Here is a 23,175-nt window from a genome sequence, read left to right as displayed (position 1 = left end):
CAAATGCAATCAAAAACAACAACACGGCGAATGCAGAGAGGTCATTTAGTGCTATCTGAACGTCTCTCTCTCTCTCTCTTTGCTCTATCCTTATTTAACTTCCTGTCTCGCCGTTTGTACACACACAGTCACACATGCACCCACAACTGCATTCAAATATGAACCTGGGCTATCACATCTGGGATAAATATTCACCCAAAGCAGAAATGCTGTGTCATGCCTAACCTATCATGAAAAACACACATTAAAAGGAGTGTATGTGAAACGGAGTGAAAGCGAAGGTGTGAGGGAATGTGTAGAAGAGCTAATGAACAGTTATGCAATTTGGCAGCCAGATTAGCGGGCTGACTAAGGAACTGACATTGTTACATAATGCTGAGTCCAGACACTAATCCATACAGCGACCTGGCTGGCAGGCTGCACGCATGGCCAGGAGCTGGAGCCTGTTTGAGACGAGGAGTGCTGGCTGTCAGAGGAATATTGGAAATTATGTTTACAGCCTCATGCGCGCACTCTTCATGTTGCTATTCTTTTAATGCTTCACCCCCTAAAGGCCTGCTCGTATCAGTGGCACAGAATTGCTTATCTATGTTTGATTGATCTTTGGCCAAAGCTTTTCCTAACAGGACGGTAAATACAAGGGTTATTCGAAAGATTTATATTTGTTCGATCCAATTTTATCTGACGACTGTCAGCTGGAGCGGAGCGCTTCATATTGTACCAGAAGAGAGTGAAATGAAATCATACACGGAGGATTTCACATACACACAAGGTAATCTTTGAGGCGGCCCAGCCTGACATGAGGATGCTGCTTCAGCAAGCACGCTTGCAGAGAACATAATGCGAGTATATCCTGCAACACATGTTGAGGAATCTAACCCCGGCGTGAGCCGCGATAGGTTCAGCCCCTCGGATTTCCCTGGCAGAGAGCGCCAGCTCATCTAAGGAGGATCGATTTCAATCGGCGGCTTACCGAAATGATGCGGCTGCCACCAGGCCAGTGTGATAGGGCTATAAATAACCCCGATTGCCACCCCCCCCACCCCCTGGGGGCTCTGTTGTACCCTCTGGTGCCTCTGCTTTTATATGTCCCCAAAGAAACTCTACAAATTACAGATGCAAATGTAGCCAGATCTGTTATCAAAACTATTTCCACTCACTGACACAGTTTACTGAAGTAGTAATTAGAGCACAGCGAAAAGGGGAGGCATCCCGGGCACGCGGAAAAAAAGAGAAAGACGGCACAAAGCGAGGAAACATGAGGGATGAGAGAGGGAAGTCGGACGGCTTCTTCTCATCAGCTCACCATGAGGCCGTATTTCTCTTGTTCTCTCTCTGCTCTCCCCCCCCCCGTCTTCGTTTTCCCTCCACCAGCAGATCAAATGATTGGGGAACGTAAATAAAAACCCTGATGATGATTTCCCATGAGGGCCGTGAACAACCGCACCGCACGCGTTTGGATGGAGCTGCAGCAAAAACAGCTGTCTGTGCTCCTGCTGTCAGCACGCCTGATTGGCCAACTGCCTCGCCGCTTCGCTTACTCCTGAACTGGTTCACACCATCGAAATAGAGAAAGATGTGATTTCAGTCACGAGTTGCTCATAAATTATCTGGTCCAGGTTCTGGTTCAGGGTCCAGCCTGGCTTCCAGTAAACACAATACTTTGGATAATGGGACTGGGAGATCCATAATGGACATTTCATACATTACACTATTTACTACACTGGGGCTTCATAAACACTTTCATCACCATGAGGGGAACAAATAGACTGAATAGTTTGGCCAACTTTGGCCAAACTTGTTTGTTTGGTTGAAAAAGCAGGTCAGGATTGAAGATGATATCAGAACATGGCTCTGCATGAAAACAGCTCGACACCTGATATGTATCAGTATACAATTGCGTTAGTAAGTCCAAACCTCATCTGCTTACTCGATCTGTCCCAAAAGATGTGAACCCCCTGCGGTCAGAGCGAGACCCTGACACGTCTACAGACAGAAAGGGCCAAGTGGGGAATCAGGGTGCGTTTTTGTATCACTCAGAACTGGGACAGGTTTATATTTGTTCCATCACATGTCAAACCCAGAACTTCCCACAAGGAAAGCAGGGAATTTCAGAGACCTCAATGAAAGCCTTAATGCAATTAGACAGAGCACCTCTAAACCTCTAAATTAAGTTCACTGTATTAAATAAACCACATTACAATAGAAATAAAAATGCCCGGTTTTCATTGGCTGAGCCTAAAAAAAAAGGCATGCTGAATCATGATTCATGAAATATGAATGACTTCATCCTTGTTTTCGCTCATATGGACGATGACACCGCTGTTTATCATGAGTCTCCTGTTTTCTGTTTGGGATGACTCTTTGGCTGTCATGTGAATGCTCCCACTGGGTGATGGGGCTTTCCCAACTCATGACTGTCTGACTTCCCAGCTGCAGCGCAATATTTCTTACAGTTAGTCAAAACACTACTTTATCACATCCAGCGATATTAGGCATGGGAGGTCAAATTAGCACCGCTCCATGGCTCATCCTGGTGTCACAGGCCTGATGATAAAGTAAAATCATTTCAAATATTTATCCTTAAATGTACATACTACGCAGTTTGAGTTAGTTTTCACAAGCGTCCCGAAGCTGCAAATGACATGATGATGAAGATAAGTATTTTTATCTGTGCCCGATATCTTTTTAGATCCGGGTTTGGGTGGTTGCTAAAGCCTACTCCCGCATACACAGGATGAAAGGCAGTAAACACCCGTGACTGGACAGGACTCCGATCCATCACGGGGCTCACACCTAATATCCCTCCAGCTGCTGTGCCTTCAAGCTATCTATTCCATCTCTGATTTGTATGCTCGCATGCAGGACATACTGTAGACTGGATTATTTTTGGTCCACCTGTTACACCTGTTTGAGGTGGCAGATGTTAAGAAGAACATACTGTTTCCATACCTTTCTCTAGTAGACAAAGTTCAATCTTCAGCCTGGATGTCACATTGGTTTTGAAATAACAACAGATTCGGGAAAAAAAAAAAAAAGTCATTCAAATTTGTGTCTACGGGCATTTCAAAAGACTCTGCTCACAATTGCTGATGTGTTTGGGCTGTGGGAGGAATAATACAAAAATAGGAGCGAGTATTACATGAGCATGTGCTGTAGGTTTTGAAAAAAAAAAAAGGTATTCTGCAGCATGCTACAGAATTATTTTGCAAATATTTATTGCACCTGTATGGGTCATTGGCTCAGTCGGTAATATATATATATATTTAATATAAATTCATGTACACAGTATGATTGCTCCAGACAGGTGGATGGTCGTTTTGCAGGGAATAGATTTTCCTTGGCAGGAAGTTGAATGTATTTGCTTTGAAGCATAATCCAATCAACCATTGAACTCCTTCATGCAAATGTTTTATAAGATAAAAGCCCGTCAACCCCTTGAGGTTCTAGCATATGCCCCCAAACAGTCTGCATGTACATAGTATGATCTGCATTAGAATGCAAGAACATGAATGAGTATTATGACACACTGACACGTCTTCTTCAGGTTACAACAAAGCTGGGTCACTTTTTCCACCTTTCAGATCTGTTATGCTGCACAGGAAACGTACGCAAACATGTTTACGACAGGCAATGGTGAGTCAACTTCATGTGCCGCGGTGTTCAATATCGTATGTTGAATATGAAGCATCACTGCAGGTAAGGCCACAGGCGGTTGCTCTGTTCTCATATGCAGCCTGTTAGTGTCTCTGCGTGTGCGCTCGCATTTACATAACTTTGCAGTAGGCAGGCCTATAGCGAGATAGCGTTCCCTGGAACTCTCTAATGCCTCTGTTTGTTTTGTGGTCACACACACACACACACACGCACACTCACTCACATACACGTCGACATACGCGCACGAAGGGTATCAGAGGTAGCACCAGATAAAAAGTGGAAAGTTCACCAAGACCCAAGGTCACGCTAGATGTGTGACAGTCAATCTGTAAAGTTCACCTCCTGAAATGGAACAGCTGGCTCCGCAAACCGTGGATATCTGATTATATTTTCAGACGCTCGCGTTGTTGTTGTCAAGATACTCCACTGTTTTGTTTTCCTGTCTCTGCGTGACATAGCGTTCTCATCTATCACCATTATGTATCATCCTGCAAATAGTAGCTGTGTGTCATGCTCCCCCGTTCGTGTCATCCCGGGATGCTCATCATAACATTTTAGCACTGCAGCAACATGCAGTGCAATCGCTATTCTGGGTGCTGATGTTCTGGGGCTATTTTAGCCTTGCTGTATTGTTTAGATGTGTGTATCATTGTGTTTTGTTTTGTTTTGGGTATTTTTTCCTGGCTCAGTTGGGCTTGGTGTCTTCTCAGTGTTTTAAGTAAATATTATACTCGTATATCCATATGTGCCCACTGGTGGGAACTCAAACCCACAGCCTTCTTGCTATGATGCAAAAGTCCTCTTCAAAGTACAATTCTCACTTAGTTTTGTAAAAAATGAACAAATGTAGAATCTAAATTTATGTTATAAGTGTGAAGAATCCAGTTGTGAATTAAGAAGATCAAACTCAGTATAGTGCCATAGTAAACTCCAAATTTAAACTTCAAAGTTTTTCTTTGTTAATGCACAAAGTATAGAATACAGATGATAAAAATGTCTTTATTTTCACAAAACTCAAACAACTATCCCCAAAAATGACTGCAGTGTCAACATAAAACTTACTGTAATTTTATTCAAAAGTGTAAATTGCACTCAAATATAAATAAAAATGATCCATCTATCCATCTATCTTGTGTACAGCTTAACCCTGTGCAGGGCTGCAGGACATAGTAGCAATCCCAGCTAACTATGGGCAAGGGCAGGGCACACACTGGGAAGGTCGCCAGTCCAGCACAGGGTAAACACAGTGAGACAGACAACCACACACACTCACATTCACCCGTAGGGTCAGTTTAAGGTCATCAATTAACCTCACATTCATGCTTTTGGACTGTGGAAGGAAATGGGAGCACCCGGGGGAAACCCATGCACACATACAGGTAAAACATGCAAACTCCCCATTAATTAAAAAGCCCTAATGGTATTTGAACCTTATGACCTTCTTGTTGTGAGGTGAGAGTGCTGGCCATTGCAGTGTATTTAACTACATGAGAAGAGGTAAATTGTACTCAAATGTGAATAGCATCATTACATACTTAAAACATTAAAGTATAAGTACAGAAAAATCCTAATTAATTTCAAGGATGTATTTGTAATGTTTTTATTGCACACTGGGTTCCTAGCCTCCTTGAAATGAATAAACTGCCAAAAAGCATTCAGAAGTTTTATAGAGGTTTACAAAAAAGGTGATAATTTGAAATTTTTCCTGAAAAAAAAAAGAAAAAAAAGACATGAGAGTACATATCGTTAACTTTTAAAAGTGCACAGTAGTTCATTCCAGCACTTCACTATTGAGCGCATGTGGTGCAGAGTCCACTACAATGTGAAATGGGTAATAAGTAGCTGGTGAGTAACACTTTGAACTTTCCCCTCCAACCACACTCCGTGTCTCCGCTGCAGAGCTGCAGCAGACACGGAGGCAGGGAGGGAGGGCACAGCGCGGATCAGAATTGCCGCCACGTGCGCTCAAATGCCTGCTTTATTATAATAACTTTCTCGTGATTGGTCCAAATGCGAACCACGGTATTTATAGATGGCATCCAATTGGTCGTCGCCTCTCTAGTCGATAGTGAACACAGCGCAAAGCTTCCAGACAAGAAATTCATGAGCGTCTCGTACTATGAGAAAGTAGTGCGCGGTGAAAAATCACAGTTCCTACAGGAAATTTCGAATTAAAGTCAAAATCGCTCGCGACGTGTGTATTCCGATTAGATTCAAACGTGCACCCGGCGAGAAGTCCGCGAATCACGCGGGGATTAGGAAGAAGTGTCGACTTGTGTTGGTAGCGGAGGGATACCGCCGTCCGAGTGGCGCGTCAAAATATTGGCTCGTGAAGACCGCGCCAAAGCTCAGACAGCGGCCACTCTTCAGGATAACAACACACTGCGGAGGCCCTTTAAATCACTCTACCGACGAGTCGGCGACCGTGCGCGTCGGAGTGTTCTGCTTTCTCTTTTTTTTTTATTGTTATTGTTATTACTTAAGAGGACTCTTTTCACCGGGGATACTTGAAGAGCGGCTCGGAAGTCAGTTTTGATGCCGGTTTTCGGGAAACTGTGTGCGACTTGGCGGTCGTGACGGGACTTTAACGGGCGCGGTGCGGCGGAGTTGGCGCACTGCTGGATTGGATTTATCATTCGCTCGCAGCCAAGACAGTCCGCAGTAGCCCGAGCCCTCCTCTCACTCCTCTTTTCTACTCACCCTCGCCGGCTGAATAGGGATCGTCTACTTCGGCTTTTTGCAATTTGAATATGTTGTTGTCAAAGTTTGGTTCTTTTTCGCATATTTGCAATCCCTCAAGTATGGACCATCTACCAGTGAAAATACAGCTCCAGCCGGGTAGGTCACCTCACCGCCACCGGACCTATTTCTAATTCTGTTTTTTTTTTTTTTTAACTGAAAGTAGTTAATTTAATAGTGACATATTGTGGCTTGTAAAAATGACGAGCTCACAAGTTGTGCACGCACCGAAGGGGGACATGCTGCACTTATTTGAACATTTCTCTGACTTCTGCTTGCAGTGAAAGTGGAGAAGGAGCCCTTTGAGAAGGTGTACCAGGTGGGCTCGGTGCTGGGCAGCGGAGGATTCGGGACGGTGTACGCCGGCAGTCGCATCTCTGATGGCGCACCGGTAAGGATGTGGACCTGGAGGGTGGGGGGGCTGGGGTTCTGTGTTTTGATCCTCCATGTGCCGCCATCAGACCGGGGTGTTTCACATCTCGCCGATGCGGGGATAAACGCTTATTCCTCTTAATTTTTATTTACTCACGTGTCTTTTTTGTGTGCTCTTTTTGAAGGTTGCTGTGAAACATGTCGCAAAAGAGCGGGTGACCGAGTGGGGCACAATTGTAAGTAGTCTTCCCCGATCCGTGTGTGGTTTGTTTTGGTTCCCCCCTCCTCCTCCTCCTCCTGCTCCTGCTCTTCCCCCGGCTGTTGCTGGGTGGGGGTGCTGTGTTGTGTTTTATCCCGGCATTCAACGTGCGTTTTTATTTTCATTTTCTTCCCTCCAGAATGGATCCATGGTGCCTTTGGAGATCCTGCTGCTGAAGAAGGTCAGCTCGTCTTTTCGCGGAGTTATCAAATTGCTGGACTATTACGAGCGCGCGGACGGCTGGCTGATCGTTATGGAGAGGCCGGAGCTCGTCAAGGACCTGTTCGACTTCATCACCGAGAAGGGCGCCCTGGACGAGGACACGGCCCGGGGCTTTTTCCGCCAGGTTTTGGAGGCGGTCAGACACTGCTACAGCTGCGGCGTAGTACACAGAGACATCAAAGATGAGAACCTGCTTGTGGATCTACGCACCGGGGAGCTCAAGCTTATTGACTTTGGCTCAGGGGCGATTCTCAAGGACACAGTCTACACTGATTTCGATGGTAAGCAGCAGCAGCCGCCGCCGCCCGCAGCGCCCCTTATTCTATTAATCTCGATTATAAGACGGCGCGGTAGTGGATCCGCACTTTGTTTTCGTGCGCGTGTCTCCGTGTGGGCCGCGCTGTGTTTGCCCTTGATGCTCCGCCGGGCTATATTCAGATATGGAGGCGTTCACGGGGCTGTGACGCAGTGGGCTGTTTTTGGTGGAGGGTTTTCCTCTCCAATAGTCTCGCTGCTTATTACGACCAGGAAAGGCTTTTTTTATTTTTGTTTTGTCTTTTGTTTTTTTTTTAATGATCACAAAAATGACTCACGGGATACATAATTCCATCTGCGTGGTTTCTAATCTGACACATCATCGTCTTGTGAGCTGGAGTGTGCTTTAATGTTTCCGGTTGTTATTCTGTTAGAGCAGCTTGAGTCACTTGCCGCAGTTTGCGGGTATTAGGTCAGTGCCACGTAACATCTGTTTGTTGTGAAACCCGAGTCGGCGGCTCACGTGATGGGCTCACATTGCCTTTTTTTGTTTGGTATCCAAGTTCCTCCTTCCAGGAGGGAGGGGGGAGGAAAAGAAAGGAGGAGGAGGAGGAGGAGGGAGAGACGCAGGCAGGTCATCCAGTTTGTGTTTTGTGGCAAAGGGAGGATGGAAAGCATTTCTACTATGACTCAGCTGTTTCAGAAACGCTTTTATTCCCTTTTCTTTGTATTTGAAATCCTTATGCTGCCCACTATATAATCATGTTACATTACAGCACCCAAACACACTACATGATCTCTGCTTCTGACACACTCATCTCACCACCCACTCTTTTTTTTTCTTCTTCTTCTTGTCACTATTTTCTTCCAGGTACAAGAGTGTACAGCCCACCGGAGTGGATCCGCTTCCATAGATACCACGGCCGCTCCGCAACGGTGTGGTCACTAGGCGTGCTGCTGTACGACATGGTGTGTGGAGACATCCCCTTCGAGCAGGACGAGGAGATCCTCAGAGGGAGACTGTATTTCAGGAGGAGGATCTCAGCTGGTAAGTCAACCACAGCATCATGCAGCAGCCAGAAGTTGACTCTATTGCCCTCTAGCTTCCGTTTCTGGTACAGCCTCACAATTCTCTGTACACTGAGTTGAAGAAATCAATATATATGAGGGGGAAACCTCGTATTCGTAAAGAAATGCCCAGCACGACAGATTTATTAACCATAATTTAAGTTCAGACACTAGTCGTATGACAGCTCATGCTGTCAAATGAAAACTGAATAATATGATTGATTCTCTCTTGCTATTGGCTGTGTGTGCCACGCTGTAGTAGATCCATACAAACTGAATCAATTCAGGCGGTGCCCATATGGCTCTGTGGCCTCTTAGCTTCAATATTCATGTTTTCTTTGCTTCTTCTTCTTCCAGAGTGCCAGCAGCTGATCAAATGGTGCCTGGCCCTGCGGCCCTCTGACCGACCCACCCTCGAGCAGATCTGCGACCACCCCTGGATGAGGGCGACCGCAGAGTCACCCAAGTCACCAGAGGAGCCTGTGGCTGGTGACATCCGCCTCAGGACCATCGACACAGACTCTTCGTCAAGCACAAGCTCGAGCAAGGAGAGCCTCTGAGCGCGGCTCCGATGGACACGAAAGACTTTCTGGGGAAAGACGGGGCGGGGATGGAGGGAGTCACATGGACTTTATGGACTTAGCTGGCCCAGCAAGAAAAATGTACTTTAATTTTCCTCTTTTGTAGGGAATTTCTAATTTATTACTCTTTGTTCTTCTTTCTCTTACCCCCCCCCATCCCTCTTTTCCTTTTCAGTTTGATTATACTCGTTTCCTAATGGGGAACATTTTGCTGTTTGGGCGGTCTTACCAGCACTATTTATTCCCCCCCTCCCCCTTTAAAACTTTTGTTTTACCCGTTTTGTTACTAGGCTGGTATAAACAGCTGGCAAGGCCCCCCTATTCAGACATGGCTGCTCTCATAGAGCTTGGAGAAAAAAAAACCTTTTTATTTAAATGTTTTAATTTTGATTTTGGAGTGCCTTTTTTTGGAAAGCTGCTTTTCTGGGGGCTTTCGTCAACGACTCTGTTTTTTTGGATTTGCCCAATGTGTGGCGGTTAAGTTGTCTGTGCTGTGATGGAAGGGGCATTGAAACTTTTTTTTTTTCTCTTCCTTCTTTTCCCTCCTCCCTTCTTTTCCATCACTGTGAGCCAACCTGCCCCCCCCCCCCCCCCCCCCCCCCCCCCTTAGCCGAGAGGCGAAGGTAGAATTAGATAGGCGAGAAGGAGGCGGGGGCTCTTTCTGTACAATGGAATACTTGAAACACTCGACTCGACTCTGTGTCGCTCTCTTTAACGCTGCTCACTCACTCTATAGCCTGAACAGGTGTTTGGAAACTGGATCCTGTCTCTTCTGAATGTCTACAAAATGTCAACACACACACTCACCTCTCCCCCCTCACCTCCTTCTCTCCTCCGCTCATGCCTGTTGCAGGGTGTCTCACTCTTTTGGGTTTTTTTTTTGTTGTTTTTTTTTTTTGCCTCCTGCCATCTCACTGCTTTGACACTACATGGCCCCCACCCTCTGCCTCCCCCCTCAGGGTTTGGGGTGTGAAATGCACAATCAATGCAATATTCATGGACTCAAAGTTTTTTCTTCTTCTTTTTTTTCCCAGAAATTATTGTACAGTGTGTATTTTTTTTTGTTTTTTGTGTGTACATTTTTTTTCCTCCCATTTGCATTTTAATTTATTCGTAAACATGTAGACATTCCACACTCTGTGGCTATTTATTTATTTATTGTCTATGCTTAAAATCTCCCCTAAAAAAAAAAAAAAAAAAAAAAAAATTGCATATCCTACTTGGCCTTTGGTTTGCATTCCTATAAGTTATTTTTACATTTCAACCTTTTTTTTTTTTTTTTTTTTTTTGAGATGTGGAGGATGCACTGAAGCGGTTGTCGATGTAAAGCAGAATAAAACGTTTACTTAAATTTGAAAAAGAGCATTTTGAATGTTATTTAACTACTTTAAATTGAGAGAGAAAAAAAAAGTCTAATGTTGAATGGTCAAAGTATCAGAAATCTTATCTGGTTTTCTGTGCTGTCGAGATTACGTTTTTCTGGAAAGCTAAACAATAGGTTGAACGGCTTTCTTAGATGTCACATAGCCTCATATCGGAGACCTTTCAGTTTTTTGTTGTTTTTTTTTGCTGCGTGACTTGTGGCTGTGAAGGATGGATATTGCTATTTTTTGATACAAAAGTTTCAATTAAACGCCCATTTTTATGTACAGAAACAAGTCTGGTTGTCTTGATCCTTTTCACACAGTTACGCACACGTCTTGGTGAGACCCTGCCAGTGCGGTTGCTCGGCGCGCGGGTCCGGTAGGGCCGGCGGTGGTAATAACAGCCCCGCTTCACGTGACGCTGCAGCCGAAGACAAACATCACAGGAGCCATTAACTGCATGACAACCTGCAGCAACCAGGGGGGGGGGGGGGGCTAATAAGAGACAGATGTGCCTCCAGAGCTTTGGGGGAGCAGAGAGAGAGATGCTGGCATGACAGAGGAAGAGAGGTGTTATGCATCATCACACACACTTACACACGCATGCGACCTCTAAAATATAACTAATTGCTTTTCCATTTTATGCCCCCTGGTCGTCTGTCGGCTGCGCAGAAACATAAGTCATGCCGTTATTGGGACTGTGAGCAACAGGCTGATGCCACCGGTGCGCCGGTCTTTTTAAGTGGAGGGTTTCCAGGAAGCCGGGGTGAGGATCGTGTGCGTTTCCTGGGGATGTGCTGCCCCCAGTGGTGAGTCAGGGCCATTAAGGGCTCACGTGGAATCATCCACCAACACCAAGATGATGATCATGATGACAAAGGAAATTCAATTAGTGTGTTGGTCAAATCACAACAAAAAATGTTGTGTTTTCCATCAAATGCTGTAGATTTATTAAGATTAAATCAAAATTCAAGGTCTGAGCAGGGGTGCGTTGTGGCTGGGATCAGCTCCAGATTGACAGTAAACAACACGCACTGCAACGATAACTGAACTTCGAAGACCGCGTGCTAAAATTCCGACTTGGAAAGAAGAAGAAGAAGAAGTCACACAGATGCCTACAAATGTCCAACTTCCACCAATCCCACTGGAGTGGAAACATATGGCTTCTCCAAGACCTGACAAGACAGCTGCTCCATAAATCGTCTCAGAGATCCAATTCATGACGGAAAGATTGATTTATACACTTGAGGAAAAAGAAGGCGGCTTCCCTTCGTTTTATGCTCCCAGTTGCAATATACATCTTGATCTGTGGCGCTGACAAGTTAAAGCTTTCAAGTACTCCCCTGAAGATATTTATGAGCTGCTTCTGCAAATGAGACTGAGAAAATGCACATTAAAGTGTCATTTAGCCGTATTTCTTGCAAAAACAAACATTTTGATGGTTAAAAACAGATGAAACGAGCTGGCAGTTCCTGAAAAGATGTCAGATTCCCCGTCGTTGGCTGACTTTAACTGCATTTTGACCCTACAAAGACGTAAGTGGTAAAAAAAAAAAAAAAAAAAAAAAAAAAAAAAAAGATCGAATAATTCCCAACAGTTGCCGTAATGTCGTTAGCCGCTCCATTAAACTTGATCCAACCTAACATGCAGCAACACTATAGCTGGAGACGCTTCTTTTAATCTGGTTAAAACTTCATCTTCTATCAAGCGCCCCGGTGATAAAAGCCCGAGCTGTAAATGATCGCCTGTGTCAGGCTCAATACGTTGACATCTGTGTTTCTATACGCCCCCCCCCCCCCCCCCCCCCCCCCCCCCCCCCCCCCCCCCCACTCCACCCCATTGCTAATCCTCTCATTGTCTTTGTGTCTCTGGGCTTCTTCTTCTTCTTCTTTTTTTTTTTGACATGCAAATGACTTGTCTTCATCAGATTCCCTTCTGGAGGCCTCATCCAGTCCTCACCGTGAAATCCTCATTAGGTGTAGCTGGGGCAGATTGCTGCGCTGTTGCCTCCTCCGGTTGACGTCTGATCCCCCAGGATGGTTAATATCATCCATCACTGCCACTTAGTCCAGGCGGCCAGGGAATATTCGGATAATCGGTGTCCAGGAGATATCCTTTTTTTTTTTTTTCTTGTTCCTGATTGTGTGTTGAGGAGTAATGGGTCAAAGCACTCAATAAAGAGGTGGATTCCATCAACAATTCAGCGCTCATCCCAAGGAGTATTTATCACAGAGAGGCATTGTTGCGAAAAAGAAAGAAATCTAATTTGCCTTACTTTTCATGTTCGCGTTGCACTGATTCAAAAGTTTTTTTTGTTTTTTTTTATGTAACTCTAAATGTCCTTTTCAAAAAGTTCGGATCTTGCTGTAATTACGCAACGTGTCTGTGAAAGGAGCATCGGCTGTGCGAGACAGTTCTGGTACGGCGGCGAGTTGGAGGGACAAACAAAGAGGCTGTCTGTGCGAAGTTTGAACATGAATTTGTTGGGAATATCTGTTGTCCTTCAACTTTTACAATTTATATTTCACTTCTTTTTTTTCTTTTTTTTTTTGCTTTATGGATTTATGAACCCAAAGCAAAACCCTAAAAAGAGCTGCTACACCCCCTGCAGCATAGTAAAGCTCATTTTATAACCATACAGACCCCTGTAACGCACATTAACTCTTCACATGACGTGTAGGTCGGTACGCTCAGAACCTGTTTTATTTGTGTTACTCTATATATTCTCTGCCGGCATGTTAAAGGCTCTCGGCGGCGGCCGTCGTAGGTGACAACTCGACAGACACAGAGGAAGATGCCAGATGGACTCTGGGCCCGAGGGGCCCCGATGGGCACAGATGGGTGGGTGGGTGGCACCCACACAGGCAGCACAGGCGGCGGCGGCGGCGGCGGCGCCGGCACCCAGACGAGGGAAAGAAAAGAGAGAGATCGCACCAGCGCCAGCGATACTACGGTTCACACTCCATGTCTCTGTATTGTGTGTTTTTTACAACTGACCTTTTCCAACAGAAAGGAGTAGCACTTTGTATTAATGGGTTTGTTTAAGGTAAAGGCTGTTTAATGAGCGCCGTCCACGAGCGTCCAGTCACTTTTCTCACGCAAACATGCAGGAAAGAAAAAAAATCCTTCCTGATTCTTGTAAGTTTACTTTTGCACCCCTGTTCAGTCGAACCCACAAAACCTTAAATCACTGCAACACAGCTTTCATTTTTATGATCTTACTTCAGCAGTGCGTATTTTCCACGACTGTAGTTTTATTGCTATATGGGTCATGCTAACATGCATTCTCTTCTGATGTGGGAACGAGCAGCAAATCACAAAAAGACCTCCAATTCTCCTCTTTTTGGAAAAACGGGTACTTTCCCCACCCAATATTCAATTGCTAGCATATTTGTTTGATAGAAAACATTCGTTTGAGGTTAATAGAGAATCCTGAATTGATCTGATTGGGTGTTTCTCCTGGAGACGTGTCCGGGGGGGGGGGGGGACAGTGCTGGGTTAATGTGCACCCTGGTCACCCTTGGTTAACTTAAACTGGTTAACGCTGATAATGAGGGATGAACGGAAGCACTGCGGCCATAAAAATAAAAGAACCCCCACTGTAGAGAAACCGTAACAGTTTTTTTTTTTTTTTTTACTTTTAGCTGATCTTCACTATCAACTTGCAGTATATCTCTTTCACAATAACATCAGCGGTGCTGTAATGTACTGGGAGCCATGCCACAAAACGTTGTTATTGTTGTTGTTGTCCGTCCACTCCTGCATGTGCCGGGGAGACTTCGCACAGCCCTGGAGCGCATGCCCCACGTGTAAATGAGGCCTTAAGTGTGGAGTTCCAAGAAGCATGTTTATGGCCTCCGTGTTCTCTGTGAGCCTTTGTTGCCGGCGGTCCGGTCCTGCAGGAGGCCTGGCTACCTGCTCCGGAGGCCCCCGGCTCTGCCGGGACTCTCCGCCGGTCTGACCTTCATCTGGAGCCATGTCATCAACCGGAGAGGAGGACCTGGCCGCCCAGCTGGTGGGAACCTGCTGCCGTCACCGCGCGCCGTGAAAGAACTCATTGTTCTTTGTCAGGGGTACACGGCGTAAACATCAGGGTAGAGAGTGTTACAGGAGACACAGAAAGAAACAGGGAGGCCGAGATTTTTTACACGCGCACACACACGGGCAGTCGGATCCTGACGTCGAGAAGTGATTTTCTGAGGTGAAGCAGAAACGAGGCTGCCGAGCTCCAATCAGCTGCCTGCTTCTGTTGCCAAGCTCCCAAAACAACAACAGCAACAAGCGCAGCTCTCAGCGGGTGACCTGAGGTAACTCCTCCAGCGTAATATTCCCAAGTCGGTACAATTTGTCCATCGCGTCTAATTATGTGCGCTCGCAAAGAGACGGGGAGCCGGCGAGGATAGCAAGAACCGAATCTTCATCATTACTGTCGTTTTACAAGCTCCTAATGTGATCAAAGGAACCATTGACCTGGTGCTCATTTCACCAGTGGTTATCTGTTTTTTTTTTCTACCACAATGAGGGGAGTCGACTGATGTAACAGGAAGCCAGCTCTGGAAATATTAGTCCGAAAACAGTTGATTCTGTTGTTTCAGGTTGAGCTGGAACAACAAGAGTCGGCCTGTTGTTGTCAGGATGAAGAGCGAACGATTAGCAGCGATAACATGACATGAAGCGAAGTGTTGTGCCAGAGTGATAAACGTTTTCTTGTAAAAGCGATAGTTTGCGGCGACGGAGCAACAACGTTTGCATTGTTTGGATGACAGTAAATCATTTTAAGAACTTATTGCGCATGATTTTCTAAAGATGAAAAAAAGAAAAAACCCTTCCCCCATGAAAAAGCTTGAAATTGCTTTGAAACAACTTCCTGTTTCATGTTTATGACTGATCTAAGTGCATTAAAAATATAGTATATAAGCCTCTGAATGCCATGCTTGATATTCTTTTTCGCCTCATAATTTGCCTTATCATTCTTTAATATTCTTATTTTCTTAGCGTGGAGCTGCTGCCATGACTCATTACAAGCCAAAGCTTCAAATAGCTTCCCTGGGATAATCCTTCCACACATTAAGTGCCATTCAGTGGTTTGCATTCGAGTGTCAAGTCTATTCTATGTGGAATTTGCATGTTCTCCCTGTGCACACAGACCCTGTTTACACAACAGTCCTCACAGCCACTGAAAATGCTCCATACAGCTTTGAAGAAATGCTCAATACATTGTCAACGTTTCTGCCATTTCTGTGTAATTGGATATCGCTTTCAAGATGCTGGTAAGTAAATGCAGAAATTTCCACTTTCACTTGAGAAGCTGTCCTGTAAACAGGACCTCAGGGTTCTGGAATTTCCCCTCACGGGGCCAGAAAGGGGTGAATGAGTGTGTGTGTGGCTGCGCGTCTTGTCCTCTGATGACCTGGCCATTCGCCCTTAATTTAAAATGTCGGATAAGCCTTTGTATAACGTGCATCTTCTGCAGTTCTGTAATCTCTACTTAAGTGATGCGGAAATTTGTGTTTTGGTAAATTAAGGAATGAAGAGATTACCCCTGCTTAATTCTTTCCATCATCTTCAAAAAAAAAAAAAAAATCATGCTAAGCTCTAAAGTGCCCCTCAGGAAGAATTACATAGAAATGCTGAAAGGTTGGCCTCCACACAAGTATTCACACGAGACCAACTTATTCAATTCTATATAAAAAAAACACAATCACTACATTCACACTTACAGGCTCCAAAGAGTCACTGATTACATCAGTATATCGGAGAAAGTCAATTCAGGTGCAGGGAGAACATGCAAACTCCACACAGAGGAACTGAATGTCTGTCTTCTAAACCGCTTTATCTTTTTCAGTGGCTCCGAACAGTTTTCATGTAAACACAAACAGAAAAACATGATGAAAGTTTCAAGTTTTCTGTTCTCACTTGAAAACGTTTAAACGCGACCGGCGGGCAGCAGGAGTCCAGAGCCACTCCTGCCTGATAGTTACTCACATAAACAACGCACAATGACGCATCCTCAGTCCCATGAGCAATTCCAGAGACAAAAATTACCTCAAATGCAAACAACAAAGTAATTAAACCTGTTTTTTTGTTTGATTTATTTCTTTGTTTTTTTTAAAATTAAGGCCCATAAGAAAAGCCTGCTGAGAACAGACTGTTCAGGAACAGACTGCATGCATCACTATTAAATATGATTATTAAACTAAACAGTTGTTGTGCTTTGCTGTGGTGATATCTGTCGTTTCATGAATATGTTCTCCTTCCATGACTTTCCCCTCGAGCCGCCACAAGGTTGAGGATATTAATGAATGTTGCTTTAGACAGGAGTGTTTCCTTTCGGACGGCGGGTCAGACTCCAGCAACCCCCGAACTCCTGATAAACAGGGGATGAGAGTGAAGGAGTGTTTTCATGGATCAGTGCTGCAGGACTCCTGTCAGTCAGGTTCTGTTACCCAATAATACTTCACAACGCCTGCAGCTATTACAAATATCTCTGCTGGAGAGAGTCATAGATTTTGTAGTATCGTGTCTCATTTCATTTACGGCTCTTTCACACAACCTCATTGTATTTCTATTTTTATTTTTTTGACTCAATGCGACTTTTAATCTTTTCAAGCAAATTATCCAAAAAAAGACAAATTCCTACAATTTGAAGCGTTAAAGGTTTTCACAATTCATTTCCACGGCCGTTCTCCATTCATTAAGGCTCCTTCAGTTCACATCCTGCCGCTCCCACCTGCCCCGAAGCAACCCCAGAGTTTCCCGCCAGTCCAGTCACCTGATTCCCAACACCTGCCAACTCACCTGTTCCCGCCTACGCCATTAGCTCCTGCACTATTTATTCTCTGCTCTCAACCTGCTTTTGCTTTTATTTATTTTTTTTTTGCTTCTGCAAGGTGTGCGTGAGGCCGAACTGCTTAAACCTCAGTTCACACCCAAGTCAATCAAGTATGAGCTGCACTCGGTGAAAAGACGCCCCACCGTTTTATCCGCCTCTTGTAATTTACATCTTTAAACATTTAAATACAAGAAAAAAGCTTAAATCGAAAGTGTTGAAACCATGTGTCAGAAACACCTGTGGAGGGGGGGGGGGGGGGGGGAAACCTCAAAAAGCTTTTGGTTTTAGAAAAAGAGGTCCTGAAGCCGCTGTAAGTTGAGACGACATCCAGAGCGGCTCGCCAAAGGGTTATATTGCAGAAGTGAAAACAAATCCACTTCCCTCTCATTTCCACTGAGTAAATATCACTGGATGGTAGATGGACGCCGTTTATACAAGCGGTAGCATCAATAACAAGCCGTGAGAATGGGGGAAGGCATTCATCCGCCCATTCGGAGCTGTCACAGAATCGGCAGCTTCTGCCTGATGGCTGTGATTAAAGGGCACGTGTTGACCGCAGGTATGCAACAACCACTTCAGGCCCAACTTAGCTCCCCGTCACGCTACCAGGAATGCATGGGAGCCGCTGGGAGAGGGGAGAAAACTACCACTGTGCTTGAGAAGCTACTCCTTTATTTCCTTTATTTCCGGCCCTCCTCCTCCTCCTGGGCTTCCCGCTCAACCGCACGCTGTAAGGTACACCGTCGGGCTGCACTTTCACCGCTCGCCCCGGCCTGGGAGGACCCTGGGAACTGGTGGGAAAAGGAAAGGAGAGAAACATGGGCGTTGTTTTGTTTTGAAACCAGTATCAGAAACCAAAGGCAGAGCGTCTCTGATGACGCTCATGATAACTAAGTGCAGATTGTTTTATTGATTTTGAAATGACTCACCACGCTGAGGAATTCCTGAGGTGACTTTGATGTGATGATTTGTCTCATATGATTTGAATTCTGGTGTCTTCATGCTTGATTTTCCTCCATGTGTTTTCCTCATGTTTCCCCACATCAGGGTTTCAGGGAGTTTTACGTCAATATTCCTGCAAAATGTTGCAAAGACTTCCACAAGTCTGTTTTGTCCTGACACTGTTTGTGCTTCAACATGCTGGACTGACCTTTAGTCCAAAAGGTGAAATGCTATTATTAACTGCGCCCATCGTAGCCAAGATAACAAGCATAATGTCACTTAACAGTCAAATATAGTCAGTGTATGTGTCTGACAGCGCGCCACAGGCAGCCACATCATTTTCATTGATGTCCTTTGCCTGCAGCAGCTTCTAAATCAGCTTGATCGTGTCGATGAAACCCGTCCTCATCCAATATGGCGGCGAGAGGTGAATGACGTGGAACTGTGGCCGAGTAAGATTTGACCCTTGACCTGAGAGAAAGACTTTCCCCTTACTCCCTTGAAATGCATGCAAAGCAAGGTCCACCACATTGTAGAGATTTGTCCGAATGAGTGCTGACTGGTCCACTGAACTGAGAAACAACTGAATCATGTTCAGATGAGCAGGCCAGCAGCAGAGGAAGACCTTTTGGGTTTCTCAGCTGACTCTGACACGCGGATACTTACGATAAGAGCGTGGAAAAAGATCTTTAGAAAAGAAGGGGACAGAGGGGGGGAAAGAGGGATGGAAACAGTGTGGCAGCAGTGTGTGGAGCTGACCTAGTTAGTGAAGGCTCGTGTTTCCAGATGGCTCTGTCAGAGGTGTACTACTTGTCTCTGTGCTCATCCGCAGGTACAGACTGGTCACTGATACAACGCAGAGGAATGCAGTGAATAACCTCAAAGTCTCTGTGTGGAGAAAGATCCATGTCCCTTAATACATTTTACACTGACAAATTATTTCTAAAGCTGTATAAAAAACTGTATTCTTGAATTTGGGTCATTTTTATTGTTGACTAGTTCTCCTTTTAATTTCAGGATTGTTTGGGCTGGCTTATAAAGAGATCAGTTCTGACAACACTTCCCACCCACTAAGATCTGCAGCTTAGTCAAGGATTTCAACCTTCAAAATATTGAAACCAAGCAAATTAGATTTGCAGAGACATTTAAACGGAGAGTTCAGCATTTCCACTTCCACCTGCTGTGACCATTTAATGCTTTTATCATTTTAAGAACTTTCAACGGGGATTTCAAGGATTTCTGAATGAATGCTGGTGAATGAGGCCAAACGGGTCGTCTTGCTCCAAAACATTCATCCTCTAATCCTCCTTGTAGCTGGAAGCATCCTCAGCTTAACGTTTAATTCTATTTGAATACAAATGTAAACATGTGTATCGTCGAGCGCGTCCTCTTGTTTCATGTGAACCGAGTCGTGACACTTTCCCAAAGATCACAGCGAAACAAAGACACTCATCCCGTTTGAGGAGATTACCATCAATACTGCCGATATCTCTGTTCCGATCGATGCGACGCCACAATAGGCCGTCCCTCCGTGCTGTTGCTCGGAACTGGCTGTGTACACCTGAGTATCGGAGCTGCAGGCGTGACTCAGCGCCGCTGCACGTCAGCGGTCCGTCATGGAAGAGCTCAGGGACGGTGTGACCCTGATGCAACGCTGTCTCACGGACCAGGTCCCCGAGGTGCCGGATCAGAGGGGAACGCTGCCTTTTGCCTTCGCTTGGTCCATTCAGCCACTGACATCTTTATTTTCCTCTACTTTTCCTGCAAGAGACGCTCCTCATTGTGTGATCTTAACTGTGGTATCAGTGCAGAAAAATACCTGAAACTACTCAAGACTTCTATTCACTGAACGTAATTCGAGCAGATTTGCCCTCTGGTGATTTCATGAATGTGATCAATTGTTTGTTTCTTTTTTTTTTTTTTCACCCCCTCTCTCTTTCAAGTTTCTCACCGATTCTGGCGTTGGTTTACATAAGAGGCGAGCGCCAACATGAGAAGACCTCCACCTCGAGCACGTGGATCGGGAGCCAGCCAACAGGTTTGGGAGGATGTCATTTAAAAACAAAGGCGTTTCTCTTCTTTCCCAGGGTTTCAACCAAAAAAAAACCTCATCACACTGTACTTTTCCAATCCCTCTCTTCCTTTCCCCACCTCGCTCTCATCAAGCCTTTAAACCCTCCCCCTCCTTGTTTACCTGTAACTCTGTAGCCACAGTGATGGCTGCGGTTGTCACAGTGATCATGTTACAAGTAGGACAGCAAGTTCCGAGAAAGGGGAAACAAGGGATTCCCAATAATAAGCCGCTATTGTTCCCAAATGGCTCTCTGCTCCCACAACACACACACTCACACACACACACACACACACATTACATGAGACCACACAAATACACCAGAAAAAAAAAAAAAAAAAAAAAAAGAACACCAGATACGCACTCACACATGAAGGCACAAATATGTTCACACACGAGCGAGTACACTGAGAAACGGGCACGTTGTGCAGACAGCATGTGTCACACCATCGCAGTTCACAATTCGGTCCATCGTGTGCCTTCGGATCTCGTTAAAAAAAATAATAAATAAAAAGTTTGGGACACTTTCAGTTTTCCAAGGTCCCCCTTGAAAGCGCCGCCGGCGTTGAGCCGTGTCCAGTTTCCCTCTGACATAATCATTCTGAGCAGGTTTTATCGTCTTGTGTTCGAAATGGAAGAAATTACAGCATGAAGTCTTTTCACGATGTGTCCTGAAATGTGCATGAATACGGCATTCAGAAGCCCTGAACTACTGTACCTAATGTTAATGTGCGCACATAATCAGCCTCGGTCTCAGGGACAAGCTTTTAAACAAACACATGTACATGGCCACTGGTGCTTTTATTCTGAAATCTCCTTTATGTTGTGGATCTTCAGTCTCGTCGCAGAGGCGGCAGATATGTTAAGCTACACGAAATAATTGCTTATCCATGTTAACATAAACATTGCAGCCACTCTGAGTGCATCGCTGGCATAATCTGCATTCATGCAGCTGGAACCTCAAAAAATCACCAGTTGGCAAAGTCCCACTCGGAGTCGGGAGCAGATGTGATATTCCCTGGTGGCGCAGACGAACGGGCACACATCCCCCGTTTATACTTGACCTGAGCGAGTTGGAAAATCATTATGTTCGTCATTTCATTTTTTAATCCATGTTTTTCTCAGCATATCATTATTATTTATATGTATTATCTATTTTTACAATATTCGATAATTGATGATACTAAAATGCCGTTTTAGTTAATTTTATAATACGTGAAAGTGATCAATAAAGATGGCTGGAAGAAGCAGATGGTAGTTTGATGGTCATTTAAATCCTCGGCTCATGGGACTATGGAGGACTGCGTGTCGCATCAGGAGGGGATGTTGGCTTTCTGCTCTCTCCTGTAGCAGTTTTATCCCCCAAACCACTGGGAATATGAGCTCCCCCCGGGGATAGAGTGTCCTCACTGAGGGGCAAACGCTCTGACTAAGGCGTCTGACGTCGTGAGTGATGCACTATTCATCGGATGGTTCACATAATCTCGTCTGTTGGATTTAATTATTTTCCATCCAAATGACGAGTGTTTTGGAGAAACCATATCCAGCTTCCACAGGACTCTGAGCTGCGCTGTGGAAGTGATTAGCTCTTCAAATTGTGGAGTGATTCATGTAAACATCTGGTGTATTTACAAAGTTGTCAGAGGTTCAAGCTACTTGCAGCACATCTATTCATTGTCTCATGCAGGGGTTGGATTTCTACATTTTAGCATTAGTAGTGGAGAAAAAAAAAAAAAAATAGAAAAAGAGCCAAAGGAGGCCGGTTTTGAGAAATGCATCACGTTGCAAGGAGCAATTTTTCTGTGTCACATGAGGCGAGGAGGAGGCAGCGGCGCCGAGGCCGGAGCTCTGCTGAGCAGTGGCTTTTCACTCACACTGCTGCGTACAAGACACAACTGCTGCTCATGCTCCGCTGCAAACAAGCACAAACTCCCACGGGCTTTTCTATTCTTTTCCTTTTTTTTTTTTTTTTTTTTTTTTTTTTTCTCCTGCAACCTGGCCTACCACAGGGAAACTGACTGGATGGCAAAAAAAAAAAGCTTTAGTTTTACAGGAGGTGTTTGAGTGCAATGCAGTATAACCTGCAGCAGGGAGCTCAGATGTTGGCCAAACAGAAGTAGGTCACATCCAGCGTCATAACAGCAAAGTGGAAATATGGTTGAGCAGTGAGGCGACTGATTACGGCCTAGTTTCTGCCTCTTTCAGCGGCAACCTTGCTGCTATCAAAAGTTATATGGCTCACGGAAGAGGTTAGGCACATAATACATGGCGATAATTGTTTATCCAGTTCGGCTTTCAACCAACACTTCACTGAGATACGTATGCTTCACGGCTATGCTGAAGTATTTCAGGCACAATTGCATTCATAAATTCATAAATCAGGAGGTACGCCATGAAAAAGACAGAGGGTCAGTGAATCGATGCAGCCCGCCTGAACACTAGTGTGTGTTTGTTTTTTTCATGTTAGCCTTGTGTTGTTGTTTTTTTTTTGCAGGTCAAACAAGCGCACATAAACTCAAAATACATTTCTGTAAAAAAAAAAAAAAAAATCACCTTGCGCTCCCATTCTTTGCCAAAACACAAGAGGGAGAGAGAAAACAAAGGCAGCGTAGAGGAACAGAAAGTGCCAGAGTAACCGAGGAAAAATCTGGAAGGCAACCAGAGAAAGATCCTAATGTGGGTGTTTCCGTGTTCAGGTGGATGGCAAAGGTCCCGGGAGACTTTGTTACCCAACATGTGAGGATGCTGCCAAGGCTTTGGACACTTGCAGCCTTTTTAAGGCGCAGGAGGAAGCAAACAAGCCATTACCTTAA

At 45.0% G+C, this 23,175-nt stretch overlaps 1 protein-coding gene across 1 annotated transcript; it reads left to right on the top strand.

The window, feature by feature from the left end:
- The first annotated feature begins 6,023 nt into the window (after positions 1-6,023).
- LOC115404343 (serine/threonine-protein kinase pim-3) lies at positions 6,024-10,417 on the top strand. Its single transcript, XM_030113632.1, has 6 exons — positions 6,024-6,495; positions 6,678-6,787; positions 6,954-7,004; positions 7,167-7,530; positions 8,376-8,552; positions 8,930-10,417. Exons 1-6 carry the CDS (start codon positions 6,408-6,410, stop codon positions 9,130-9,132), a joined length of 993 nt encoding a protein of 330 aa, XP_029969492.1. The 5' UTR covers positions 6,024-6,407; the 3' UTR covers positions 9,133-10,417.
- The last annotated feature ends 12,758 nt before the right edge of the window (positions 10,418-23,175 follow it).

This window comes from Salarias fasciatus, chromosome 17, assembly GCF_902148845.1.
Source record: "Salarias fasciatus chromosome 17, fSalaFa1.1, whole genome shotgun sequence".
NCBI lineage: Eukaryota > Metazoa > Chordata > Actinopteri > Blenniiformes > Blenniidae > Salarias > Salarias fasciatus.
Note: the sequence above shows the minus strand (reverse complement) of the source record. Positions and strands in the feature narration are given on the sequence as shown.